Below are 25,509 nucleotides of genomic sequence, written 5' to 3' on the forward strand. Positions count from 1 at the left end.
CATAAGATGAAATCATTCTTTTCTTGCAGTTAATCATCAATGCAACTGTGATGAAACACATATGAATCAGTCTTGATGATTATTATCTTTTATCAAATTCCATGCACAGCTCCACCACTCCATGCTAAACTGCACCACTCTTTTCCCCACAGATTTCCATGCTCAACTCCAACACTCTCCTCCCCACAATATGTATTATGTCGATGGTGATGATCATGTCGATCGTGGTGATGATGATGATGATGATGTCGATGATGACGATGATCATGATGATGTCGATTTTGATGATGATGATATCCATGATGATGCAAATGATGTCGATGATGGAACGTTTCCATCCACTTTCAAAACTGCAATCGTCCGGCCTCTTCTGAAGAAACTCAACCTTGACGCAAACATTTTGAAAAACTATCGACCAGTTTCTAATCTTCCATTCATGTCCAAACTCCTTGAAAAAGCTGTCCTTAAGCAGCTCAACAACCACCTTTCAACAATCTCATCCACCCATTTCAGTCTGCCTATCGCACTGACCACAGCACCGAAACCACTCTCCTCCACATTCTGAACAATCTGCTGATAGCGTCCGACTCAGGAAAAATTTCCCTTCTTACTCTTCTCGCCTTGTCAGCCGCCTTTGACACGATAGACCAGTCAATCCTTCTTTCCCGTCTTCATTTTACATTTGGTATCAACGGCACTGTTCTAAACTGGTTCAAGTCTTATCTCACTGATCGATTCCAGTCTGTCAAAATAGCCTCCCTTCCCTGCCCCTTCCTTGTCTTCAGTTTCTCCAGTTTTAGAGTTAAGCGTGCGTGAGAATGACTGGTGCGAAAGCGCTTTGATTTGTCTATGCACAAGATTCAGCGCTAGAAAAATACCATTATTATTATTATTTTATTATTATTATTATTATTATTATTATTATGAGGATGATATCGATGATGATGATGATGTCGATGATGATGATTGTCGATGATGATGTTGATGACAAAGTCGATGATGATGATGACGATAATGTTGATGATGATGTCGATGATGATGATGATGATTATCGAAGATGATGCTAATGATGACGATGACAATGATGATGATTATGTTGATGATGATGATGTGGATGATGAGGTTGTCGATGACGATGTTGTTGTTGATGATGATGTCCATGATGATGATGATGATGATGATGATGTCGACGATGATGTCGAAGATGATGTCAATAATGATAATGATGTTGATGATGATGATGGTGATGTCGATGATGTCAATGATGATGATGATGATGATGTCGGTGATGATGTTGATGATGATGATGTCAATGATAATGATGAGGAGTAATAATAATAATAATAATGGTATTTATATAGCGCTGAATCTTGTGCACAGACAAATCAAAGCACTTTCGCACCAGTCATTCACACGCACGCATAACACTAAAACTGGAGAAACTGAAGACAAGGAAGGGGCAGGGAAGGGAGGCTATTTTGGGAAGAGGTGGGTATAAGGCCAGACTTGAAAGAGCTGAGTGTGGAGACTTGACGAAGCGAAAGAGGAAGTTCATTCCAATTGCAAGTCCAGAGACAGAGAAAGAACGGCGACCAACAGTCGAGAGTTTGAATCTGGGTATGCGTAAATGGAGTGGATCCGAAACTGATCGTCATGAGCGAGATGGAGTGTACAGGTGAAGGCAGCCACGGAGGTAGGAAGGGGCTGATTTGTGAAGGATGATGATGTCCATGATGTCAATAATGATGATGATGTTGATGATAATGATGCTGACGTCGATGATGATGATGATGTCGATGATGCTGATTATGATGATGGTGATGATGATGATGATTATGTCGATGATGATGATCATGTTGACGGTGATGATCATGTTGATGGTGATGTTGATGATGACGTCCATGATGTCAATGATGATGATGATAATGATGATGATGTCGATGATGATGATGATGATGACGAGGAGGAGGAGGAGGAGGAGGATGTCCATGATGTCGATGATGATGTTGATGATGATGATGCTGACATCTGTGATGATGATGATGATGCTGATTTTGATGATGGCGATGATCATGATGATGATGTTGATAATGATGATCATGTCGACGGTGATGATCATGTCGATGATGTTGATGATGATGTCTATGATGATGATGATAATGATTATGCTGATGTTGATGATGATCATCATGTCAATGATGATGCTGATCAAAATGATGATGATGATGATGATGTCGATGATGATGCTGATGATGTCGATGATAATGATGTCGATGATGATAATGATGATTGTCGATGATGCTGATGATAATGTCGATGATAATGATGATGATAATGATGATGATGTCCATGAAGATGTCGATGATGATGATGATGCTGATGATTGTTGATGATGATGATGATGTCGATGATGATGTTGATGATGATGATGTTGATGCTGATGATGTCGATGATGATGATATCGATGATGATGTCTATAATGTCGATGATGTTGATGGTGATGATGATGATGGTGGTGGTGTCAATAATGTCAACGATGATGACGACAACGACGATGATGATGAAGGTTGTCGATGATGATGATGATATTGATGATGATGATGGCGATGATGATGATGATGATGTCAATGATGATTATATGATGATGATGTATGATGGTGATGATAATGATGTGGATGATGATGATGTTGATGATGATGATTGTCGATCATGATGTTGATGAAAATGTCGATGATGATGATGACGATGATGATGATGTCGATGATTATGATGATAATTGTTGAAGAAGATGATGATGAAATGATGACGATGACGATGATGACGATGTTTGTCGATGATGATGTTGATGACAATGTTGATGATGATGATGACAATGTCGATGATCACGTCGATGATGATGATGATTGTTGAAGATGATGATGATGATGATGAAGATGATGATGTCGATGACGATGGTGTGGATGATGATATCAATGCTGATGATGTCGATATGATGATGATGATGATGAAGGTGATGATGATGATGTCGTTGATGATGTTGTCGACGACGACGACGATGATGATGAAGATTGTTGATGATGATGTTGATGATGATGATGATATGATGATGATGTATGATGGTGATGATAATGATGTTGATGATGATGATGTCAATGATGATGATGATGATTGTCGAACATGATGTTGATGACAATGTCGATCATGATGATGATGACGATGATGATGTCGATGATTATGATGATGATTGTTGAAGATAATGATGATGATAATGATGACGATGTCGATAATGATGATGACGATGATGTCGATGATCATGTCGATGATGATGATGATGATTGTCGAAGATGATGATGACGACGTTGGCGATGACGATCATGATGATGATGTCGATGATGATGATGTTGATAATGATATCGGTGAAAATGTCAATGATGATGATGTCGATGATGATAATGATGATAATGATTTCGATGTCGATAATGTTGATGATGATGATGATGATATGTCGATAATGATGATATCCATGATGATGTCGATGATGATGATCATGATTGTCGATGATGATGGAGATGAAGATGATGATGATAATGTTGATGATGATGTCGATGATAATGATGATGATCACTCAAGATGATGATGGTGATGACCATGATGTCGATGACGATGATGATGTCATCAATGATGATGATGTTGATAATGTCGATGATGATGATGATGTCGATGATGATGATGATTGTCAATGATGATGATGATAATGTCGATGATGATGATGTCGATGATGATGTTGACGACGATGATTATGATGTCAATGATGATGTCGATAATAATGATGTTGATGATGATGATGACGATGATATCTATGATGATGTCAATGATGATGATGATGTTGTTGATGATGATGTCGATGATGGTGATGATTGTCGATGATGATGATGATGATGTCCATGATGATGCTGATGTCGATGATGATGTCATTGATGAGGATGAGGATTGTCAATGATGATTATGATGATGATGATGGTGATGATGATGATGATGGTGATGATGATGATGATGTCGATGATGATGATGATGGTGTCGATGCTGCTGCTGCTGCTGATTTCCATGATGTTGATGATGATGATGATTGTCGATGAAGATGATGTGGATGATGATGATGCTGATGACGATGATGATGATGATGATGTGGATGATGATGATGTCAATGTTGATGATGATGACGTTGATGATGATGTCGATGATAATGATGTTGATGATAATGATGATGTCTATGATGATGATATCAATGATGATGTCGACGATGATGTCAGTGATGATTGTCCATGATGATGATGATGATGATGGTGACGATGACAATGATGATGATCATGTCGATGATAATAATGATGATGATGATGATGATAATGTGGATGATGATGATATTGATGATAATGTCAATGATGATGTCCTTGATGATGATGATGTTAATGATGTCGTTGATGATATCGATGATGATGATGATGATTGTCGATGATGATGATGATGATGATGATAATGATGATATTGATGATGATGTCGATGATGATGTCAATGATAATGTTGATGATTGTCGATGATGATGATGATGATGATGTCGATATGTATCGATGTTAATAATGATTACGATGATGATGATGTCAATGATGATGATGATGATGATGATGATGATGATAATGTGGATGATGATCCATGTCCGTGTTCGGTGGGTTATGGAGACACGAAAATACCCAGCATGCATCAACCATGACAGAATCATGGCAAGCCGATGTTGGTTGTGTTACGTAAAGAAAAAAAGTCATGTAATTATCATCTGAAGTCCCTCCTTCCCTCCCCCTTGCCCCCATTGCTCCAAGTTTTGTTCACCTGATTTTACTGCTTTGCGGCTGTGGTGCATTCACTGAATGTGTTCCAGCCTTGTGTATCATGCAGTGGTACACAAGAATGAGTGAACGAAAAACACTACAACAGTACTTTTTAACACTGGTGCAAATCTCTTTGTGCTCTTTGTCTTGTGTGCTCTTTATCTACCACGATCACTTGGGGTTTTTGTTGTTATTGTTTCTAAAGAAAAAATCTTCAACGTATTTCACTGTTGACTGACATTTTTCAATTTGTACGCAAACCGAGATGCGTCAATGTGGCCATCAATCTTGTGGGTGGGAACTGCTCCCCAGGCTATCAAGCTTTAGTGTGAAATATTTCTAGAAATTTTCATTTATGTCAGTTCACTTCTGAAGTGAATTTTTTCCTCTCCTGAAAGACCATGGTAAACATTTTGTATTGTAATTTGTATTGTATTGTATTGTATTGTATTGTATTTTGTCACAACAGATTTCTCTGTGTGAACTGTGGTTCCTCTCTCCAAGGACAGCACATGTGACAGCATGGTGCCACACTTTTTTTTTTTTTTTTTTCTACCTGTATGTGTTTTTGTTTTCCTATCCTTGTTTCCTGCTGTGTCTGAACAGAATGGAATTCACGCTATGTTGAGATTACCATCAGTGTGTGTGAATAGTGTTGTTCTCATTGTTTATAGCAGATTACCATCAGTGTGTGTGAATAGTGTTGTTCTCATTGTTTATAGCAGATTACCATCAGTGTGTGTGAATAGTGTTGTTCTCATTGTTTATAGCAAAGTGGGGCACACATAGTTATGTCATGGTTAAAAACATTATTTAAAAGATAATAAAAACATCTCAAAACCACCATGCACCCCATTCACACTCACACAGAGCCCAGTACAACTGTTTCTTCAGGCTTGTTTTTTATTCAGCTGTTTGAATCAAACTGGTTTAAAAACCCAAGTGTTCAACTCTTTCTGTGACCAAATGGTTGTGAGGTGCAAAGCACACCTTGTACAGGGTGCTGACATGACATGTTCTCCAAACAAAAGCCACACCATGCAGCTGTCAGCAGTGAAGCCATCCTGTGTCATGACAACCTGTGCAACCCAATGAACACAGACATAGCAGCAGCTGTGTTCCCTGGCTGGACAAACAGCACTCACAGCGCTGGTCATCAGGACATGCTGGCTACAGGACAAAGGAAGAAGGGACACTAGGAGAACTACCCCTTTGTTTTTTTTTATTGAAGTGGGTGGTCACACCAGAATGCCAACTTCACACTCTTCAGCCTTACTTATATCCACTTCCTCAATGAGATCCAGTGTTTCACACAACTGTGGTGTTTCATGAAGCAAAAGACTGGTGCTTTCAGCTGACCTGACCAAAACATCAATAATCACAACTGACTTCTCCAAAACATCCATGACCAAAGTGTTCCATTGTACAGACATGGGCAGTGAAAGAGTTCAACAACTTCTACAAAAACAACAGCAGCAACAATAACAACAACCCCCAAAAGATTATCACAGGCACAAAACGGATTTCAAGATCAGACGCAAACAAGACAATGTCAGCAAAAAGTTCATTCTGTCTTAAAATTCCTGTATCAATGGAAACTCAACAGACATACTTACGATGAAATAACTGACAACATTCCATAGGTTACTTTAAACACAATGACCAATTTTATCATTGGTTTAGCAAGCAAATGCTGGATTTGGTCAACAATAAAAAATCAAACAATAACAAACAAAAAAATGATTGGAAAAAGCGTGGATCAAATATTACAAAGAAAGACAAAAAAAGGAGAAAGACAAAAGAAAAGAAAGATTAAAAATCCTCGTTATTCACAACATTCACAACTGGCACTCAACCAAATGTTTAACAAGAATAAACACACATTCTATTATACCATTTTAAAGTTTTTCACAGAGCAACTGTTTGATGCAAAGTCTGTAATAAAAACACTGCTAACACACTGTCAAAACACCAGCAAGCATCAAAAGTAAAGAATCTGTAGTTTCTGTATATTTCTATAATACAATGAATTTGGCAGATCTGGAGTATCTGACACACATCGACAACGGCCTCTTTCATTTTGATTCATCAAATCCTGACAGCAGACATGAACATCTTGCTGTTCCCAGTCCACATTATTCTCCAAATAATCACTGCACAAATAAGCAAAAAAGACACTGATGGGGAAGAACCAATCATAAAAAGTGAATCCAAACTCCATACTGAAGAGAAACTGGTTAAAAAAAAAAATCACTGTAAGCACCGTGCAGAAAAGGTAAAAAAAACCCAAAAATCCATTCACTGACCTCTAACATTCTCTTTCCCAGTTTCTGCTTCTCTATGCCCAAATTTGGAAACACCCAAATCATCGTGATTGGTCGTCACTGCTTCAAACATGGGGAAAAAATCTTATCTGAGGACTAGACCTTTCAGTAAGAAACACTGATTGATTAGAAGGATGCACAGAAAACACAATAGAAAAGAGGTAACAATGCTGACAGAAGGGAGAAAAAGGAGGTCTGATGGCTCGTCACATTTCATAAACATTTATCTGTTCCTAACTATACTATTTATATCAAATGGAATTCAAACAATTATTAAAGAATTGCTTTGAAAAAGATGTGAAGGATTTTCATGAAAGCACAACACCATTTGCATTCATTTAAATCAATTTGTCTTTCTTTCTCTGAAAAAAAAGGCTGCAGAACATCATTTCCTTAATCAATTTGAACTAGTTGATGTGCAGGAGTGCAGGGGAGAGTCTGCCAGAGATTTTTCCTTCTCTCAAAAAAGTGACCAAGAACAAGGACACATTCAGTGACTACCAGTAGTAATCCTCATGACGAGAAAGCTGGGGGTGAAAAGTGAGAAAAAACATATTGCAAAAACTGGCACACCTGAAGTGAACTGACTGCACCTCAGCCAGGGTTCCCTCCCTGACACAGAACACATGCACAGGACAATGTCAAACCTCTCTTCCCATGGTGACACAGCTCAATGTGTGCTCAGAAACTGGACACAACTGAAAGACAAGAGCAGCCCTTCAGTGACAGCACTTGCACTCCCATGTTGAAGGTTCCCACAAGTATACTGCAACAAAAACACAACCAAGCCCTCATCAATCCCATCAATGAATCAACAACACAACCAGGCCCTCATCAATCCCATCAATGAATCAACAACACAACCAGGCCCTCATCAATCACATCAATGAATCAACAACACAACCAGGCCCTCATCAATCACATCAATGAATCAACAACACAACCAGGCCCTCATCAATCACATCAATGAATCAACAACACAACCAGGCCCTCATCAATCACATCAATGAATCAACAACACAACCAGGCCCTCATCTATCATGTCAATCAAACAACAATACAAACAAGGCCTGATCTATCATGTCAATCAAACAACAATACAAACAAGGCCTGATCTATCATGTCAATCAAACAACAATACAAACAAGGCCTGATCTATCATGTCAATCAAACAACAATACAAACAAGGCCTGATCTATCATGTCAATCAAACAACAATACAAACAAGGCCTGATCTATCATGTCAATCAAACAACAATACAACCAAGGCCTGATCTATCATGTCAATCAAACAACAATACAACCAAGGCCTGATCTGTCATATCAATGAAACAACAATACAACCAAGACGTTGACGATCGTTGTGAGTGTTCTGTGCAACTCTTTTCCTTCCCTTCTCCCCCTTTCTCTCCCCCCCCTCTTTCTCCCTTCTCCCCCTCTCTCTTTTCATCTCTCTCCTTCACCTCCCTCTCTCCTTCGTACTTTTGCACATTCATATCTGGGGATATGTGTGTGGCATGTCCCTTCTCCTGAACATTTTTTTTTTAACTCTGAGCCGAGTTCATAAATCTATGAAGTTAGGAGAGAAAGATTCCTCTGTGCTGTTGATGCCGAGCTTTGAGGAGAGACGGGTCGCCGATCCAGCATGTGTGCTGTTGGGTGCTGTCAGTGAAGTTGTGGGGCGTTTCCCTTGTCACCCCCTTTCTTTGATGTTAATCTGTGCTTCATCCAGTCAGTCCCTTCAGCGCACACAAAACTCTGCTGCCCGACTCGTCCTCAGAAGAAAAGATCTGAGCACATCACTCATCTTTTGCAACATCTCCACTGGCTCCCTGTCTCACACCGAATAAAGTACAAGATCAGCATTCTATGTTATATATGTATTCACAAATCTGCCCCTTCCTATCTCTGCGGCTGCCTTCACCTCTACACTCCATCTCGCTCACTACGATCGGCTTCAGATCCACTCTGTTTATGCATACCCAGATTCAAACACTCGACTGCTGACCGCCATTCTTTCTCTGTCTCTGGACCTTGCAATTGGAATGAACTTCCTCTTTCGCTTCGTCAGGTCTCCACACTCAGCTCTTTCAAGTCTGGCCCTAAAACCCACCTCTTCCCAAAATAGCCTCCCTTCCCTGCCTCTTCCTGGTCTTCAGTTTCTCCAGTTTTAGAGTGCGTGTGAATGACTGGTGCGAAAGCGCTTTGATTTGTCTCTGTACAAGATTCAGCGCTATATAAATATCATTATTATTATTATAATGTAAAACGTTACTTTAATGTGGTAGTTTCTCATGCTACACAAATAAGCCTACATAAAGGTTGAACAACAAAGCAACAATTGCATCAAAACATACCTGCCATCATCGTAGGCAATCATTGAAGTTAGAGGCCCTGTACCTTCAAAGTTCTGCTCACATACACATTCTGAAACACAGTGACACATACCACTGCACTGACAATGTCATCTTTCACAATGTGGCCCACATCACCATAACAATATGCACACACACACACACATGCACACACACACGCACACACACATACACCCATGTACACTCAAATCACACACTGAGGTTTCATGCCAATAAAACTTTCAATTTTTTTCTATTCTACTTTATTCTATCCTACATAGGCAAAATGAACTGGTTAACGTAAACAAAGTCCACATTAAAAAAAAAAAGACAATAATAGTAATAGATGGTACTTATATGGTGCAAACCCCCCATACAATGGGCTCTAAGCGCCTCACATGAAACATCACATACAACAGTGCATAATAACATACCTCTTCACATGAAAAAAACAACACATATATGTGTATCTATATACCAAAACAATACTACACATTTTTGTTTGTTTGTTTGTTTGTTTGTTATTTCACTTTATTATTATTTGTATTTTACTTTAATCTATTTTATTTATTTATTTAATTTAATTTAATTCATTTATTTATTTTTTATTTTTTTATTATTATTATTATTATTATTTTTCTAATTCTTTTTTTTTTTTTTCTCAAGGCCTAAGCGCGTTGAGTTACGCTGCTGGTCAGGCATCTGCTTGGCAGATGTGGTCTAGTGTATATGGATTTGTCCGAACGTAGTGACACCTCCTTGAGCTACTGATACTGATGCTACAAATTGCAGAAAAGAACAATCACACACACACACACACAGACACACACACATAAAGACACAAAAAAATGCCCTAAAAAATGCACTTGCTCGCACACCCACAGATACACACACACACATGCTACATGATGATTTTAGTAGAGGGTAAAGTGGGGTGGGTGAGAGAAGAAAGAATGTAGACAATAAAATAAAGATAAAATAAAAGGTAACCTAAGAAAAATTACAACACAGAAATACAGTCACGATGAATGCCTGAACAAATTTCAGAAAAATACATGAGCATTTTCTGATACTCCAATTCAGCAAAAAGAAAATTTCTCTAACCTGCACAATCTGAGATTTCAAATGAGACACACACTGACTGCAGAGTGAAGATTGAAAGCTTGCCATGACAAAAACCTCACATTTTGCAGACAAGAAAAAGTCAGTTGTTTGTTCACACGTTTTCATGAAATAATAAACATAACAAAACGTGCTCTAAAACATGTGCTGGGAAAGGTATGGGTGATGTATTCAATGTGTGGGTATGTATGATTTTCTGTTTTACTCTGTAATCAAAAACACCAGTCTGCAAGACAGAAACCATTCTTAGTCAGGCCACAGTATGACAACACACAGAAAGCCAGGATGTCTGCCTGATGTGGCCAGCACCAGTCAGCTGACACAAGCACAGTTGTCAGCAAGCTTCTTCTTGTGGTTAATGGTCTTGTCTGAAGGGAAACAAAACGTGAAGGCTAAATCAAACACCTACAGGCACACTGAAATTACCTTCAGAGAGAGCATGCATAATCAGCAGAGGCAGACAAAAACTGCAGCCAGAAAGACAGAGTGCAGTAGGACAGCACAGGTTCAATACAGCTTACTGCCCTCCCACTTTTTCCCAGACACATGTGTTGTGCCTTGTGTCTGTACTTTCACAGAACAAATAGCTGGGAACGCAATACTTTCTGGAAGAGAGAAATGTTTCCTATACGTCAGTCAAAAATTTTAATCAGTAAAGAAGTCATGTACTTATGTTTTGATGTTTTCTCTTTTTTTACATGGATATAGATGAGGTCAAAATAAAATGACTCTTACCCTTTGTGTACATGTCCCAGACACGCACACTGCAATCTCTGGAAGCTGTAGCCACAAGAGAACACTTCTGACCAGATGGCAGGAACAAGCATGCTTCAATGGCTTCCCTGTGACCCTTGAACTCATTCTCTATGGATCCATCAGATAACCGCCACAGCTGCAAGGAGAAAAGAGGTGAATTAGGCTGCAACCCTAATCATATTCAGGTATTTGTAATTAGTCTTTTAAAGTTAATTCATCAAAGAAGCAAAACTCTCTTGAATGTGACAAAGGTTGGTAACGCATAATCAAACTAAGCTGGTTCATCCATCAAAACATGTGACAGACAGACAAAGGCTGTAAGACACAGTGTCAGAAAGAGAGAGGAGATCCAGGACATGAGTAAGCAGACATATAAAAAGGTAAGTCTCAAACACTTTAGGGTGACAAATGGGTGGGCAGTCTGAGGATGGCAGCTGAAAATGTGGATTGCTAAACAGAGAGGGAGGCAGGACACAGCCTTGATTCTCTCCACACCAGACCCTGATCAGAACCATAACACACATCTGTGCCCCTCAAATCCTTGCAGACTCTACAATTCTGAGCAACCTAAAGGAACATCTATTCACGGCAGGACTTAATAAGACTAGCGTATGTTAGGTCAATGAATGTGACACAAGTGCTTTGTTGTTTTTGTTTTTTTCATTTCTATTATACAATTATGTATCTCTCAGAATCTAACCAGTGCTAAGATTTTGTTCAGACTCTTTCAATGTGTACTTAATGACCACTCAATGATTTGCTAATAATACATTGTGAGTGAGAAAGAGAAAGACTGGACATATGGTTTATTTATTTTTGGCCTAGGCTCCTCATGAAGGGGAATGTGAACAGATAAACAATAATTGTTATAGCAATTATCAACATGGGAACAAAATTCAAAACAATAACAACAGCAATAGAACAGTGAAAATATCATATTAATCATGAGCATTGTAAGTAACAATTTCCTGATATTTAAAGACTTTGAATGAATACAGAAGCAGATTTCACACAATATTTCAGTTATGTTTACCCCTATTATACATTTCACATTTGGTAAGCTTTGTATGGCAGTCTAAAATCTTCCAAGTAAAAGAGAGAGGTGTGTGCGCGCGCGCGCGTGTGTGTGTGTGTGTGTGTGAAAGTGTGTGTGTGTGTGTGTGTGTATGAGAGTGTGCATGTGTGTGTGTATTTCTGGGAGTAGTATCCATGCACAAATAACTACACTAAGCAGCCTCAAATACATGTCAGCAGGACTCACTGTGGCTTCACAGCCATTCCCTCCAAAGCCATTACTACAGGTGAGACACCACTGGCCATCCGGACTGACGTCACAGCACATCTGTATGTACTGCTTCTTGGTGAAACTCTGCACCGTCCCCATGGTTCGTGAATCGTAGATTCTGCATCCAACAGACAACAAAACATAACAGTGATGTGACTGAAGAAAACAGGCAGAGTGTTCCAGGTCGGATGCTTACAGAAGAAAACAAAAATCAGTCATCCAATTTCACTCTTGGTGAAACTTTTTTCAGGCGCAGAAAGTGACAAACAACCAGACAACAGTTCACTACGTGGACTTTTCCTATCCAAGCATAACAAACAAACTATCCAACTGTACAACCATTTTATCAATGCTACTACATAACTTGATCATTTCGTACTGTCTTTACATTTTCAACCCTAGCTAAGCTGAGTCACTGGTGAGCTGCGACGGGCGCAATAGCCGAGTGGTTAAAGCGTTGGACTGTCAATCTGAGAGTCCCGGGTTCGAATCACGGTGACTGCGCCTGGTGGGTAAAGGGTGGAGATTTTTACGATCTCCCAGGTCAACATATGTGCAGACCTGCTAGTGCCTGAACCCCCTTCGTGTGTATATGCAAGCATAAGATCAAATACGCACGTTAAAGATCCTGTAATCCATGTCAGCGTTCGGTGGGTTATGGAAACAAGAACATACCCAGCATGCACACCCCCGAAAACGGAGTATGGGTGCCTATATGGCGGGGTAAAAACGGTCATACACGTAAAAGCCCACTCGTGTGCATACAAGTGAACGCAGAAGAAGGACTGGTGAGCTGCACATGTGTGCATATGGATAAATCTTCACACAAACATGTGCATGCATTCACACAATTAACACTCATACAGCAATACAAGTATGCATGTAAATGCAAACACACAATTAAGCACACACACATCCACATACAAACTCTTTTCTGGGAAACACTTTCGACATTCAATCTACTTTGTAAGCAACACACATAAATAATGATGCTCAGAAGAATATTGGGGTTTGTTAATTCAGGTGTGTCATTGAAACAAGCACATCCCCTTCCATTGCTTTCTTGTCCTTAGTTGAAAGCAACCAATGATCTGATGTGGTAATATTTTGCGGTTATTTGTTCCACTGTCTCAGGGCAGTAAAGGAGAAGACATGTTCTCCAAAGACTTTTGTCTGAGAGGCTCCAAAGATTTTTGTCTGAGTCTTTGGTATGCAGAGAGTGAGGAGCTCTATGGATATAAATGGTGTGGTCCAGAAGGTACATAGGCACATAGAACATCAGACATATAGGCTGGACAAGACAGAACATTAGCAAAGGATGGAAACTTTATACTGAATGCCTGTTTCAACAGGGAGCCAATGCATGGTCTGGTTTTTCTTTCAGGACAAGGTTCATGACTAATTTCAACACTTTTCAGGGCAGCCAGCCACATGGGCAATGCCACAATGTAGTCTGGACAAGACAAGGTAGGAATTACAGACTGTGGTACCTTCGTCTGTCAGAATCAGACACTACAATCCCCATCTATACAGTCTTTCCAGTGCATCTTCTAAAAAACAGCTGACACCAAATTTCTCCAAAATTTACAAAAATTAATAAAAAAAAATAAAAAATCTGTCAGAGGCAAAGAATTAAGCAAAAATCCTATTTTTACCAAATTGATTCATTCCTGATCAGATACTGTCCAGCTGTGTATTCCTCTCATCCAGTAAATCATATCACTGTGCACTAAATGTCTGTCTCTTAAAAACAAAAACAAATTCCTGACATAAAAATTGATGGATCCATCTCAAACAGAATCAAACAATGCCTCAGGTTAGCGTTTAGAAACATAGTATCAAACAATGCCTCAGGTTAGCGTTTAGAAACACAGTATCAAACAATGCCTCAGGTTAATGTTCATAAACACAGTATCAAACAATGCCTCAGGTTAGCGTTTAGAAACACAGTATCAAACAATGCCTCAGGTTAGTGGTTCATAAACACAGTATCAAACAATGCCTCAGGTTAATGTTCTGAAACACAGTATCAAACAATGCCTCAGGTTAATGTTCATAAACACAATATCAAACAATGCCTCAGGTTAATGTTCATAAACACAGTATCAAACAATGCCTCAGGTTAGCGTTTAGAAACACAGTATCAAACAATGCCTCAGGTTAATGTTCATAAACACAGTATCAAACAATGCCTCAGGTTAGCGTTTAGAAACACAGTATCAAACAATGCCTCAGGTTAGCGTTTAGAAACACAGTATCAAACAATGCCTCAGGTTAGCGTTTAGAAACACAGTATCAAACAATGCCTCAGGTTAGTGTTCATAAACACAGTATCAAACAATGCCTCAAGTTAGTGTTCATAAACACAGTATCAAACAATGCCTCAGGTTAGCGTTTATAAACACAGTATCAAACAATGCCTCAGGTTAGCGTTTAGAAACACAGTATCAAACAATGCCTCAGGTTAGTGTTCATAAACACAGTATCAAACAATACCTCAGGTTAGTGGTTCATAAACACAGTATCAAACAATGCCTCAGGTTAATGTTCTGAAACACAGTATCAAACAATGCCTCAGGTTAGCGTTTAGAAACACAGTATCAAACAATGCCTCAGGTTAGTGTTCATAAACACAGTATCAAACAATGCCTCAAGTTAGTGTTCATAAACACAGTATCAAACAATGCCTCAAGTTAGTGTTCTGAAACACAGTATCAAACAATGCCTTGGGTTAATGTTTATAAACACAGTATCAAACAAAAAGAATTAATAGAATAGAAATCAAGCCCTCCCCAAAAAAAATCAAATAAGACCCCCCCTCCCCCCTCCACCCCCCCCCCCCCCCCCCCCCAAAAAAAATCATCAACACAGGAGAGTGGGACTCAGCTGTCACTCTTTTAGTTCCATTTCAGCTAGGTTCAAAACATCCACACACATTCTTGTGGATTTGAAAAAACAAACAAACTTTCTTTTATTATAGTTATTTTTTGGTTGCTTGTATTTTATTTCTTGTTCCATGATGTTAACTCTTATTCCCTTTCTTCCATGAGGCATACGTGTGAGAACAATGTGAAAAAAAAAGTGAAAAAAACACCTATTTGGCCTTCTTAGCATTAAATGACTGCCACAAATGAACTCATAACAAATGCATACAATACAAACACAATTACCTACCTGACCTCCTTGTCTTCACCTGCCTGTACAATGAGGTGTGATCCAGGCAACCATTTGACATCCGTCACCTAATAATCAATAATAAAAATGGGTATTTATGATGCACTCTGCCTCCTTTGCACAAGGGCCCAGACTGCTAACAGTCAACGTCAATATGGGGGGAAGTGGTTACAAAAATCATCAACACAGGACTCTATAATCAAGACGTGCTTGCAATACAAATGGAATATGTCAATGACAAAGGACAAACAACTGCACACACACACACACTACCTCCACACCAGATGTCAAAATCTAGACATTTATGACAGCAGATTTGTACAGATGTGTTTTGAGACCAGATTTAAACTGAAATTTTGTTTCAACATGAAAATTTGGGAGGTGAAATTTATTCCAGATGGTATGATACAGGTACACACTCATAATTTCTTTTTATGATGTTGAACACAGAGAACATGTGAGTCAACAGATAATCAATGAATGGAATGGGACATCAGCTGAACTGGTTCTGATACTAACACCCAGCTCTTCATTTCACAGGATCTTATGTGAAGCAACACAGACTACAAAGACAAATACACCAAGTTTAAAGACATGTTTACCTGTAAGGAGACACAGCATACATTCTCGATATAAAAAGTAAACTTTACAGGAATGCGTCAAGAAACCCCCAGTGGCAAGTTGTTGAAAAATTGTTTATTATTTCAACCAAACTAGAAACACTTTCATAAGATGTTCATAACTATCAACTGAGAGAGAGAGAGAGAGAGAGAGAGAGTGAGTGTGTGTGCGTGTGTCTCTGTGTGTGCGTGCTTGTGTGTGCATGCACATGTGTGATTTCTCAATACTAAATGCACAATTTTATCTTATTTTATTTTCCACATCAATTTGGTCTTCTCATTCTGCATCCACTATACAGCCACACACAGATTCATCCTGTCTTCATCACTATGCTGGCAGTCGACACGGAACTATCAATGTCAGGTCACACACCAGAGAAGAACCTGCGTTGCTGCTGTCACTTTAAAAGGGTTTGGTAATGCTGTTCTGATTCAAACTATGCAGGACACCACCTACTAAACACCCTTCTGATGACAATAATCATTTAGTCGCTGAGCCAAACTAATGGAGCGCCTCTCCCAATGTTGAAACTACGTCGCTTCAGTGACAGTCTCCATTAGCCTGTCAACACTGCAGATACTCAACATCAACTCACCACATGCAACTCGAGGAGAACTTGAAACTGTCATCACCATGATAGCAAGCATAAAAAGCAACATGATAAGACTCCTTTTTGACTCACTTGTGTAAACAAAGTGAATCTATATTTTAACCAAGTGTTCGGTTGTCTGTGTATGTGTGTGTGTGTGTGTGCATGTGTGTGTGAGTGTGTGTGTGTCTGTGGTAAACTTTAACATTGCCATTTTCTCTGCAAATACTTTGTCAATTGACACCAAATTTGGCATAAAAATAGGAAAAATTCAGTTCTTTCCAGTCATCTTGTTTAAAACAATATTGCACCTCTGGGATGGGCATGAAAAAAATTTAAAAAAAGAAGCCAAATTATATGCAAACTGAATATACTGTTATATTTTTATATTTTTTATTCTCTAAACTTGGCACTTTGATCTGCTGAAATTCTGACACAACAACAAGAGCAGTCATTTTTATCATTTTTTGTCCAAACAGGAGCTTCTTTTGCTAAGCATGGAAGTTATATTTCTGGTGCATGTCTTTGCTGCAGATAGTAAAAAAGGAAAATTAATCTGTAATTAATGCTAGGGGGGTTCATTTGCTTTAAACTGATCTTTCTCATCTTAAACATTACATTTTGAAATTATACTCAATACATAAAAAGCTTGTGTGTTTTACTCTCAGTGTACAGGGCTTTCACTATGTTCATTCGCCCAAGTGGTCTTTTTCAGAAAATATTAAAATCAATACTACGAGTGGACTTTACAGGTCTACTGGCTGAGCCCTGAAGGTCATGGGCAAAAGTCAACTGCGTACACATATTTATACATATTCAAAGCGCCTGCTCATTTTCTCTGCGAATGCGAAGGACGCCATTTTGTTTCAAGTTGTTGACCTGCCCATTCAATCCTATAGTCAATCAACAATACACGATAACATGTGATGGAAAGTTGGATAAGGAGACCGTTAAATATTTATTCAAAGAAAGATTTGTGAACGCCTCATCACTTACTGGATTATGCCCCAAACTGCCATAAAAATATCAACAAAATCAGTTGGAATTCACAGTTAGAAATAATAAACCATGAGAGTTAATACCCTTGATGAAACGTAAAAATTTCCAGTCTTGACTTTTCTAAAAATGAAGTCCTTTTCACTTCATACGACATTTAGAAGTACTTGTACTTGGCTCTACATGTTATTAGTTTAACAAAATACTAAATTTTCATATCAACTTTAAAGCTATAAAACTAGAATGAACATAAAAGAGAAATTGAATCAACCGTGTCATACATTCCCGGCAGGTGTAACTAAACTTGTACATCTATCTAGATCCTGAGAAAAGGGCTAAATGTTGCAGTGTGATTGCCGCGACAGCCACATCTCCTTTACTGCTGACTTAAAAAGAATTTTTAATTGCCCTTAAAGATTTTTTGAAAGCCCAAGATACACCAGAATAATATGATTTAAACAGCGTTCTCACTGTGAATACCGCAATCGATTAATTGCCCTTTAAAAAAGCATGTCTAAATTTTAAAGTTTTGAACGTCAGTTAAGGAGGCACGATAGTGTATTGGGTAAGACAGTTTCTTCTCACCCGAACACGTGGGGTTCGAATCTGCCATCAGGACTTTTTTTTTCTTTTTTTTTTTAACCCGAAGCTTTATAATAACAAATATAGAACACATTTTAACGATTAGATTTTTTTTTTAAGTGTATCACAAGTGAGTCTTGAAGGCCTTGCCTCTCTGGTTTGATGATGGATGGGGATGAAGATGATGTGGAGGTTTACTAGTGATTTGAGACAGCAGGATATGGTTGTATTCTACATTTCCTTTTGTAATATGTCCTGCTGTCATTCAGGCTTGAGAGGCACAGACAACTGCAATGTTGGTCCGGCAGTTTGAGCAACACTCCCAAGGATGTAACTGTGATGTGGATGACTGTTGACTGTGCGGTCTGTCTTACCACTTGAGGCATAGCCCTGCAAACTGTAAATTCTGTCACTGTGTGTCCAAGAAAAAATAACTCAGAATTAGTCTCAGACTCAAAATATCAATCTCTGTCTTTATGTGAGTTTGAAAATGCATTTCTTCAAAACGTCAACCCCTTGAGTATGCTGGTCAGTGAGATAAAACTGAGCTCAGAGGTCAGGATATCAGTCATCACTCTGTATCTGGACTTCTTCGTCTTGTATTTCCTTTCTTCAGTAAAATCAGTGACATCACTGACAAGTCCGCAAAAAGTAGTAACTACACTGTGAACTCATGTTTGACAAATCTCATTTCACCAAGGTTCAGAGAAGGAGATACAGAACATTGCTGACAGGATGAGTCCCAAGCATGCGAGTCTCATCAAAATTGTAAACAATGTACTTGCTCCTGTTTGAAGAGTCATGAGCCAAACACTTTAATTTCTTTCAATGACATGATATTTATCCACTTTTTTGCTTAACTTTTTGTTTTTGAGTAAAGGTCATAGGGTATATAGTCTTTTATCTGCCATTCTCTGTTATCTAAACAACAGAAAATATTTCAAACAAAAAAAATCTGCCCTACAGTCTTTTGCAATAAAACATCTTGGCTAGTCACACACCCACACACACACACAAGCATGGAACCCACAAACACTTACCAGATTTTGAGGAATATTGTTCTGCCTCAAACATGTTCCTGTCTCCACATCCCAGATGCGAACTGTATTGTCCCTTGAGCCACTGCACAGCATTGTGTTGTCTGCACACACAATGGACATTGGACAGACTTTTCTAATACCTGTTCCCCTCTCTCAGTTTCTGTCTCCTTCTCTTTACAATTGGCTGGGTTTTTTTAACTTCTAAAACTCAGTTGGGCTTGTCCATTTCTTTAACTCACTCCAAATGATGGGTCCCGATCAAGGCCCTACTGTTTACAACTGTTTCAGACAAAAAAAACCCAACAAAGCTTTAGATGGTTTTGAATTTTTGGAATGGTACCTATTTTGCATAATGATGTCATAAGCTAAGAATATCTGAACTGACCTTTCTAATCTCCACTGCAACCAATGAATGCAGTGTGTTGCTGTGCTCACAAGCAGGAGAGTTTCACGTTGACTGGTTCAGGTGAACAGTGCATGTCAACAATGGCGTCTTACCAGTTTTTTCCTCAATCATAAGGCAGACAGCAGAATTAGGCAAAGGGGCCCTATCGGGGCTCTTCTGAATCTAATATGTTTCAAACTCTGTGTGCCTTAAATTTTGAACAAAAAATATGGAAACTTTCATCATCTCACTGTGTGATATTGACAGCATAAGAAGAGAGGAAGTTTTATATTTTGTCCCCAACTAACTTGTTGTGTTACTGATCAGTGTGGAAGTTGTCAGTAAATAAATTCAAACAAACATAGGTTTTTTGGTGATTTCATTTCTAAACCATACAAATAGGTCATCTGTGGGGAAAGTCAGGGGAGCTAACTGGCAGTACTAAGTGAGTTAATCCTTAATTTTGTTAACCCTTTCAACAAATTTGACATTAAATGGTGAAATGTATCCAAATTTGGATGGAACCATACTGTGACTTGCAACGAACTTTCTGCATTCCAGAAGACTGTAGAAGTGTAAGAAGCTACAGTACTGTTAAACGAAAACCCGAGGATAAAAATCAGATCAGTGTATGAGCAGCACTATCATGCAACAATGGTGCAAATTTCCACTAGAAGCACTGTATCAATGCATTCTACACAGACAGCACACACAAAAAAGGCTATATAGAAACTGATGGCAAAGTCCCAAGGACACTGCACTTAAAAACACAGTGTTATGTGTCAGGCTAATCTCTGTTTTTTTTGTTCATTAACCAGTAGAGTGCTTTTAAGACGTCAGCTGACGCCCTACAAAAAGTATTGCCATAGTGCCTATAAGACGTCCACTGATGTCCTGACGTTCTGATTTTTCCTTCATTGGAGTCTGGTTCAGTTCACATAAACAGACTCTGAACAGTTAGTTTGATGTGTCTGGATTATAAAAATACTATTTAAATGAACATTCATCAGGTAGAAGACCCCTTTCTACTGGGTAAAAATTTGCTAACTGACCACGTGATACACGCAAGGAAAGGGTTGTTTGCATCATGTGCAAAAAAATGCGTTGAAAACTGTGTCCAGTAAAGCAAATAGTCACAGTTTGCAGATTTACACAATTCTGAAAACTCTGCTTGTGGTTATGGACAGCCTTCGCAATGGAGAAGGATCTCTCTTATCTGATGATTGGTTTGAAAATGAAGATGATTTACAATGACAGTGACGAAACTGACGGCCCATTTGATGGTAATTCAGTCCATCTATCCAATCAGACAGCGTTTTTGAACAAGTGGCTATGACTGACAGAATTCTCTGTCAACTCAAGCAAAACAACCTACACAGTCTTCAGCCTATCCAGCAAGAAGCAAGAGGTGAAACTGACACTGAACAACCAAAGGCTTGCAGAGGAACCTACACCTACCTACCTGGGAGTGACCTTTGACCGCAGGCTCACTTGGAAACAGCAGATCACCAGATGCTGTAGCAGGGCCAAGCTGAGACTGGCGATCATGAAGAAACTTGCAGGGACGGACTGGGGGGCTGATGAACGTATCCCAAAGAGACTCTATATGGGGAGAGTCCAACTGTAGTTGAGTACGGGACATCAGCATGGGCATCAACTGCAAAGTCTAACCTCGACCATCTCAACAAGATACAGAACCAAGCTCAGCGTGTCATAACTGGCGCCATGAGATCCACCCCAATCCTGAAGATGGAGGATACCACTGGGCTGCGGTTGCTGGAGGATGGGGGGGACACAGGGATCCTCATCCAGGCAGCAAGATTCAGGTGCCCTGAAGGCCATCCAGTGAACAAGAGGGTGAGCGGACCCACCGGGAGCCGGCTGAAGGGAGGCAGCTTCATCCACCGGTCAAGACGCCTTGAAAGACAGGCCCCGGTCTTGATGGAACGCGAGGCGAGGCCTGTCCTGGCCCACCCATCTTGGAAGGGGCAGATGTTCCCAACGGTCGTCACCAGTATTCCCGGAGTGGAGAGGAGAGGAACACAGTCAGACACCCAAAGGAAGGCCCTGGCCATGGAGTGCATCTGCGGCCAGTGCTCCCGGGGGGACTGGGCCCGTGTCTTCACCGCGGGGGCAACGGGGGATGGTGGAGCTGGAATCTTCCTCCGATACAGGGACGGAGATGAGGAGATTGCAATCCCAGCGGGAAAGTGCTCCACCGGCTTCCGAGCTGAGTGAGAGGCCATCTGTGAGGCAGCCGCAGCAGTCTCACGGAGCTCCACGGGGGCGGCAGGGCAGGTGGTGGTGTTCTCAGGCACTCTCTCCGTGCTCCAAGCCCTCGGGAGCTCCCGCTGCAGAGAACGGGGCCATCTCACTTCAGCCCTTGTTGCCCTGAGTGCCGGAGAGGAGAGGGTGATGATACAGTGGGTGCCGGCGCACTGTGGCATCGGGGACAACGGGAGGGTGGACATTCTGGTAGGGGACGGTGCACAGAGGGAGCAGGCCAGCGGACTGGTGTCGTGCAATGAGGTCAAGACAGTCGTCGAGGCACAGCAGGGAATGGGGTGGCGCCTACAGCGCCCCAGGTATAGCCTGGAGGACGGATGCCGTTTACTGGAATGGCGGGAACGGGTCTGGATCTTCCGCCTGGGGACTGGATGTGGCTGCCTGCTCCGCCGCATGCGCATGGGGTTTGGCGTTGGACAGAGTGGAGGGTGCCCTTGTGGTGAGGGACCGGTGACAACCGACCACGTCCTTCGGGACTGTGGGACACATGCAGCATCTGGGGGGAGGTGCTGGCCAGCACAGGCGGCAGTGGAGGCCGGGCTGTGCGGCGCCTGAGGGGGCTGCGACGGACAGCCGCCTTCATCGGGGACACCAGGCTGCTCATCTGGTGGGAGGCGAACGAGGAAGAAGAAGACTGACAGAATACATGCAGTGAGCACTGGAAGAAGGGGAGGAGAGGGAGAGGAGTGAAGTAAGACGATAGGTCGAATGTCAACCAGAGTTCATGAAGGGGGCGAGGCTTTTAGGAATGAGTGTGCTCACATTTCAATGCAGACTGTAGGATGACAACCACCAATGCTCCACGATTTTCATGAAATTCAGGGTGGAACCTGCACTGGACGTGAAACATGTGCTTTTTGTTTTTCATGCTTTTTTCCCCGCTTAATCAGATGGTTGACTTGTTTGAAGAGGTGGCAAGCCAGATGCACAGCAGACACTTTAATTGCCTTTGGCCCACATGCAACTTGAAAGGAGTGAATGTCATCAAATAACTTCACCCTCTCACTCCCGAATGCTCTTAGCTGTCAAAAAGCTTGCCAACTCAGTTTCTGAGACAGTGACTGACATTTTACATTGACTTTACCCACCCCTGTCAATGTTGGGACAGTGATTTACTTACATGTCTGCACGAGCTGTGATTTGTTTTTATAAACTTATAGCCTGTTTTAATTTCTTCTACAGGTATAATCTGACAATAGGCATGCTATTTCTAGCTGTATTTTGTTTCTTTTCTTTATAGATGTTATTATGTAGAGGTGGAAATAGACATTTTTGTTGCACAAAAATTATTATCTTGACTTTACATGTCTAACAGTTATCTGCGATCAACCAAATTGGGTAAAAGAGCCTAGAAGCAGAATCTACACTCATTTTCTTTAACAAAAATGTTTACTTTCTTTCTGTATCACCCATAGCTTTTATGCTGGAATTTTTTGTGATGTATTACCCCCGAATCCTCAAAATTCCCTGGCAAGGGGAGAGCACTTTTTTTTCCTTTTTTTTTTGTTTACAAAATTCTGTGGCACTGAACTGGTTAAAAGACTTAGAATTATGTTGCCTGTTAGGATTTACTATGTATCTGTGCAGGAATAAGGCCAAGGCTGTGTTGACATAAAGTACAACCTCCTGACATTATGTACTGTTGTACACCATGTGCTTTAAGGTGCCAATTAACAAGCAGTCTCGACAGTGCACACAGCTGTGCAGGACATGAATGATGTCAGGAGATGATAAAACTGAGTTTCTATCTTCTTGTTTCAGAATCAATCTTATCTATTCTGAGCATCAAGGAGTGAAACCACAAACAAATCTCTCTCTCTCTAAGTTTGTACGACTGTTCCGGCAACGCTTGATCGATTGTAGATGGCAGGACTGGAATTACCATATTCAAAATAGTGAAAGATTTAGTTTGTATAGAAGTTTTGGACAAAGATTTAAGCAAGAGAGATGAGAACAAATAAAAATTTGAATTGCATGATCATGTGAACGTCAGTGGGCCACTTCAGTCTGACCAACCACTAAACCAGACACACTGGCCATGTGTGTGGTTTCCTGTCTTGAGGTGAATGGCAGTGACAACCAGCTCATGTCCCATGAAGTCAAATGTGTGGTTACCTGTGTTGAGGTGAATGGCAGCGACAACCAGCTCATGTCCCATGAAGTCAAGTGTGTGGTTACCTGTGTTGAGGTGAATGGCAGTGACAACCAGCTCATGTCCCATGAAGTCAAATGTGTGGTTACCTGTGTTGAGGTGAATGGCAGTGACAACCAGCTCATGTCCCACGAAGTCAAGTGTGTGGTTACCTGTGTTGAGGTGAATGGCAGTGACAACCAGCTCATGTCCCATGAAGTCACGTATACTGTGGGAGTTTCCTCGCTGCCACATCTTTATTGTCTTGTCTCGGGACGCACTGAACACTCCATTGCAGCTGGGACCATAGCAAACCTGTCACAGAGAAACTGCTGTGATGCACTGTGATAAACGACATACACTATGATTATTTGCAAAAGTTCAGTTCAGTAACAAAGTACAGTAACTACTGCTCTGACAATGGCACACAACTGCAAGCCACTGCTGTTTATCATCTCTTCAGTATAAAGACAGGTAAATAAAAGATGTTTTTCACTGAGTAATGACTTATGATAATATTTTGATTTATGAAGCATCTTTCCATGTAAAACATGCTCAACTGCACGTACAGTGTAAGAACTGACGCTTAAAATGTGTTTTAAAACAATAAAATGCACAACGCTTCACAGACAGCCAACCAAACACTCAAGCACTAATTTATGTTCACACACACTACACAAACACACACACACACACACACATGCAATCACCACAAATTATACACTCATTATACAAATCACATCAAAATACCTAAATAATGCACATATCACATCACAATACTTAAAACCCTGTCATAATACTGAAAACTACTCCCAATATCACAATACATAAAAACCATATCACAATACTGAAAATCAGCTTCCAAGTTCTAGCTCTTAAAACCAGTCACATACATCACAATACACTAAAAACATGCATTTTCAAGTTCAAAATTTAAAAGCAGTCACACCCCTCCCCCTTCCTACATGACCTATCAATACAGTA

At 40.2% G+C, this 25,509-nt stretch overlaps 1 protein-coding gene across 2 annotated transcripts in view; it reads right to left on the reverse strand.

Annotated features, from left to right (window-relative positions):
- Positions 1-5,760: 5,760 nt before the first annotated feature.
- The window catches only part of LOC143275892 (WD repeat-containing protein 31-like), a 38,507-nt gene continuing 18,758 nt past the window's right edge, over positions 5,761-25,509 (reverse strand). For both annotated transcript variants that reach the window (XM_076580214.1, XM_076580215.1), the window contains exons 4-10: positions 24,699-24,840; positions 19,724-19,824; positions 15,896-15,963; positions 12,698-12,839; positions 11,416-11,572; positions 9,562-9,631; positions 5,761-7,970 (exon numbers count right to left, since the gene is read on the reverse strand). In XM_076580214.1, the coding sequence (XP_076436329.1) occupies positions 7,886-7,970; positions 9,562-9,631; positions 11,416-11,572; positions 12,698-12,839; positions 15,896-15,963; positions 19,724-19,824; positions 24,699-24,840 (765 nt within the window). In that variant the 3' untranslated portion in view covers positions 5,761-7,885. The remainder of the gene's footprint in view (positions 7,971-9,561; positions 9,632-11,415; positions 11,573-12,697; positions 12,840-15,895; positions 15,964-19,723; positions 19,825-24,698; positions 24,841-25,509) is intronic.

This window comes from Babylonia areolata, chromosome 31 (genome assembly GCF_041734735.1).
Source record: "Babylonia areolata isolate BAREFJ2019XMU chromosome 31, ASM4173473v1, whole genome shotgun sequence".
Lineage (NCBI taxonomy): Eukaryota > Metazoa > Mollusca > Gastropoda > Neogastropoda > Buccinidae > Babylonia > Babylonia areolata.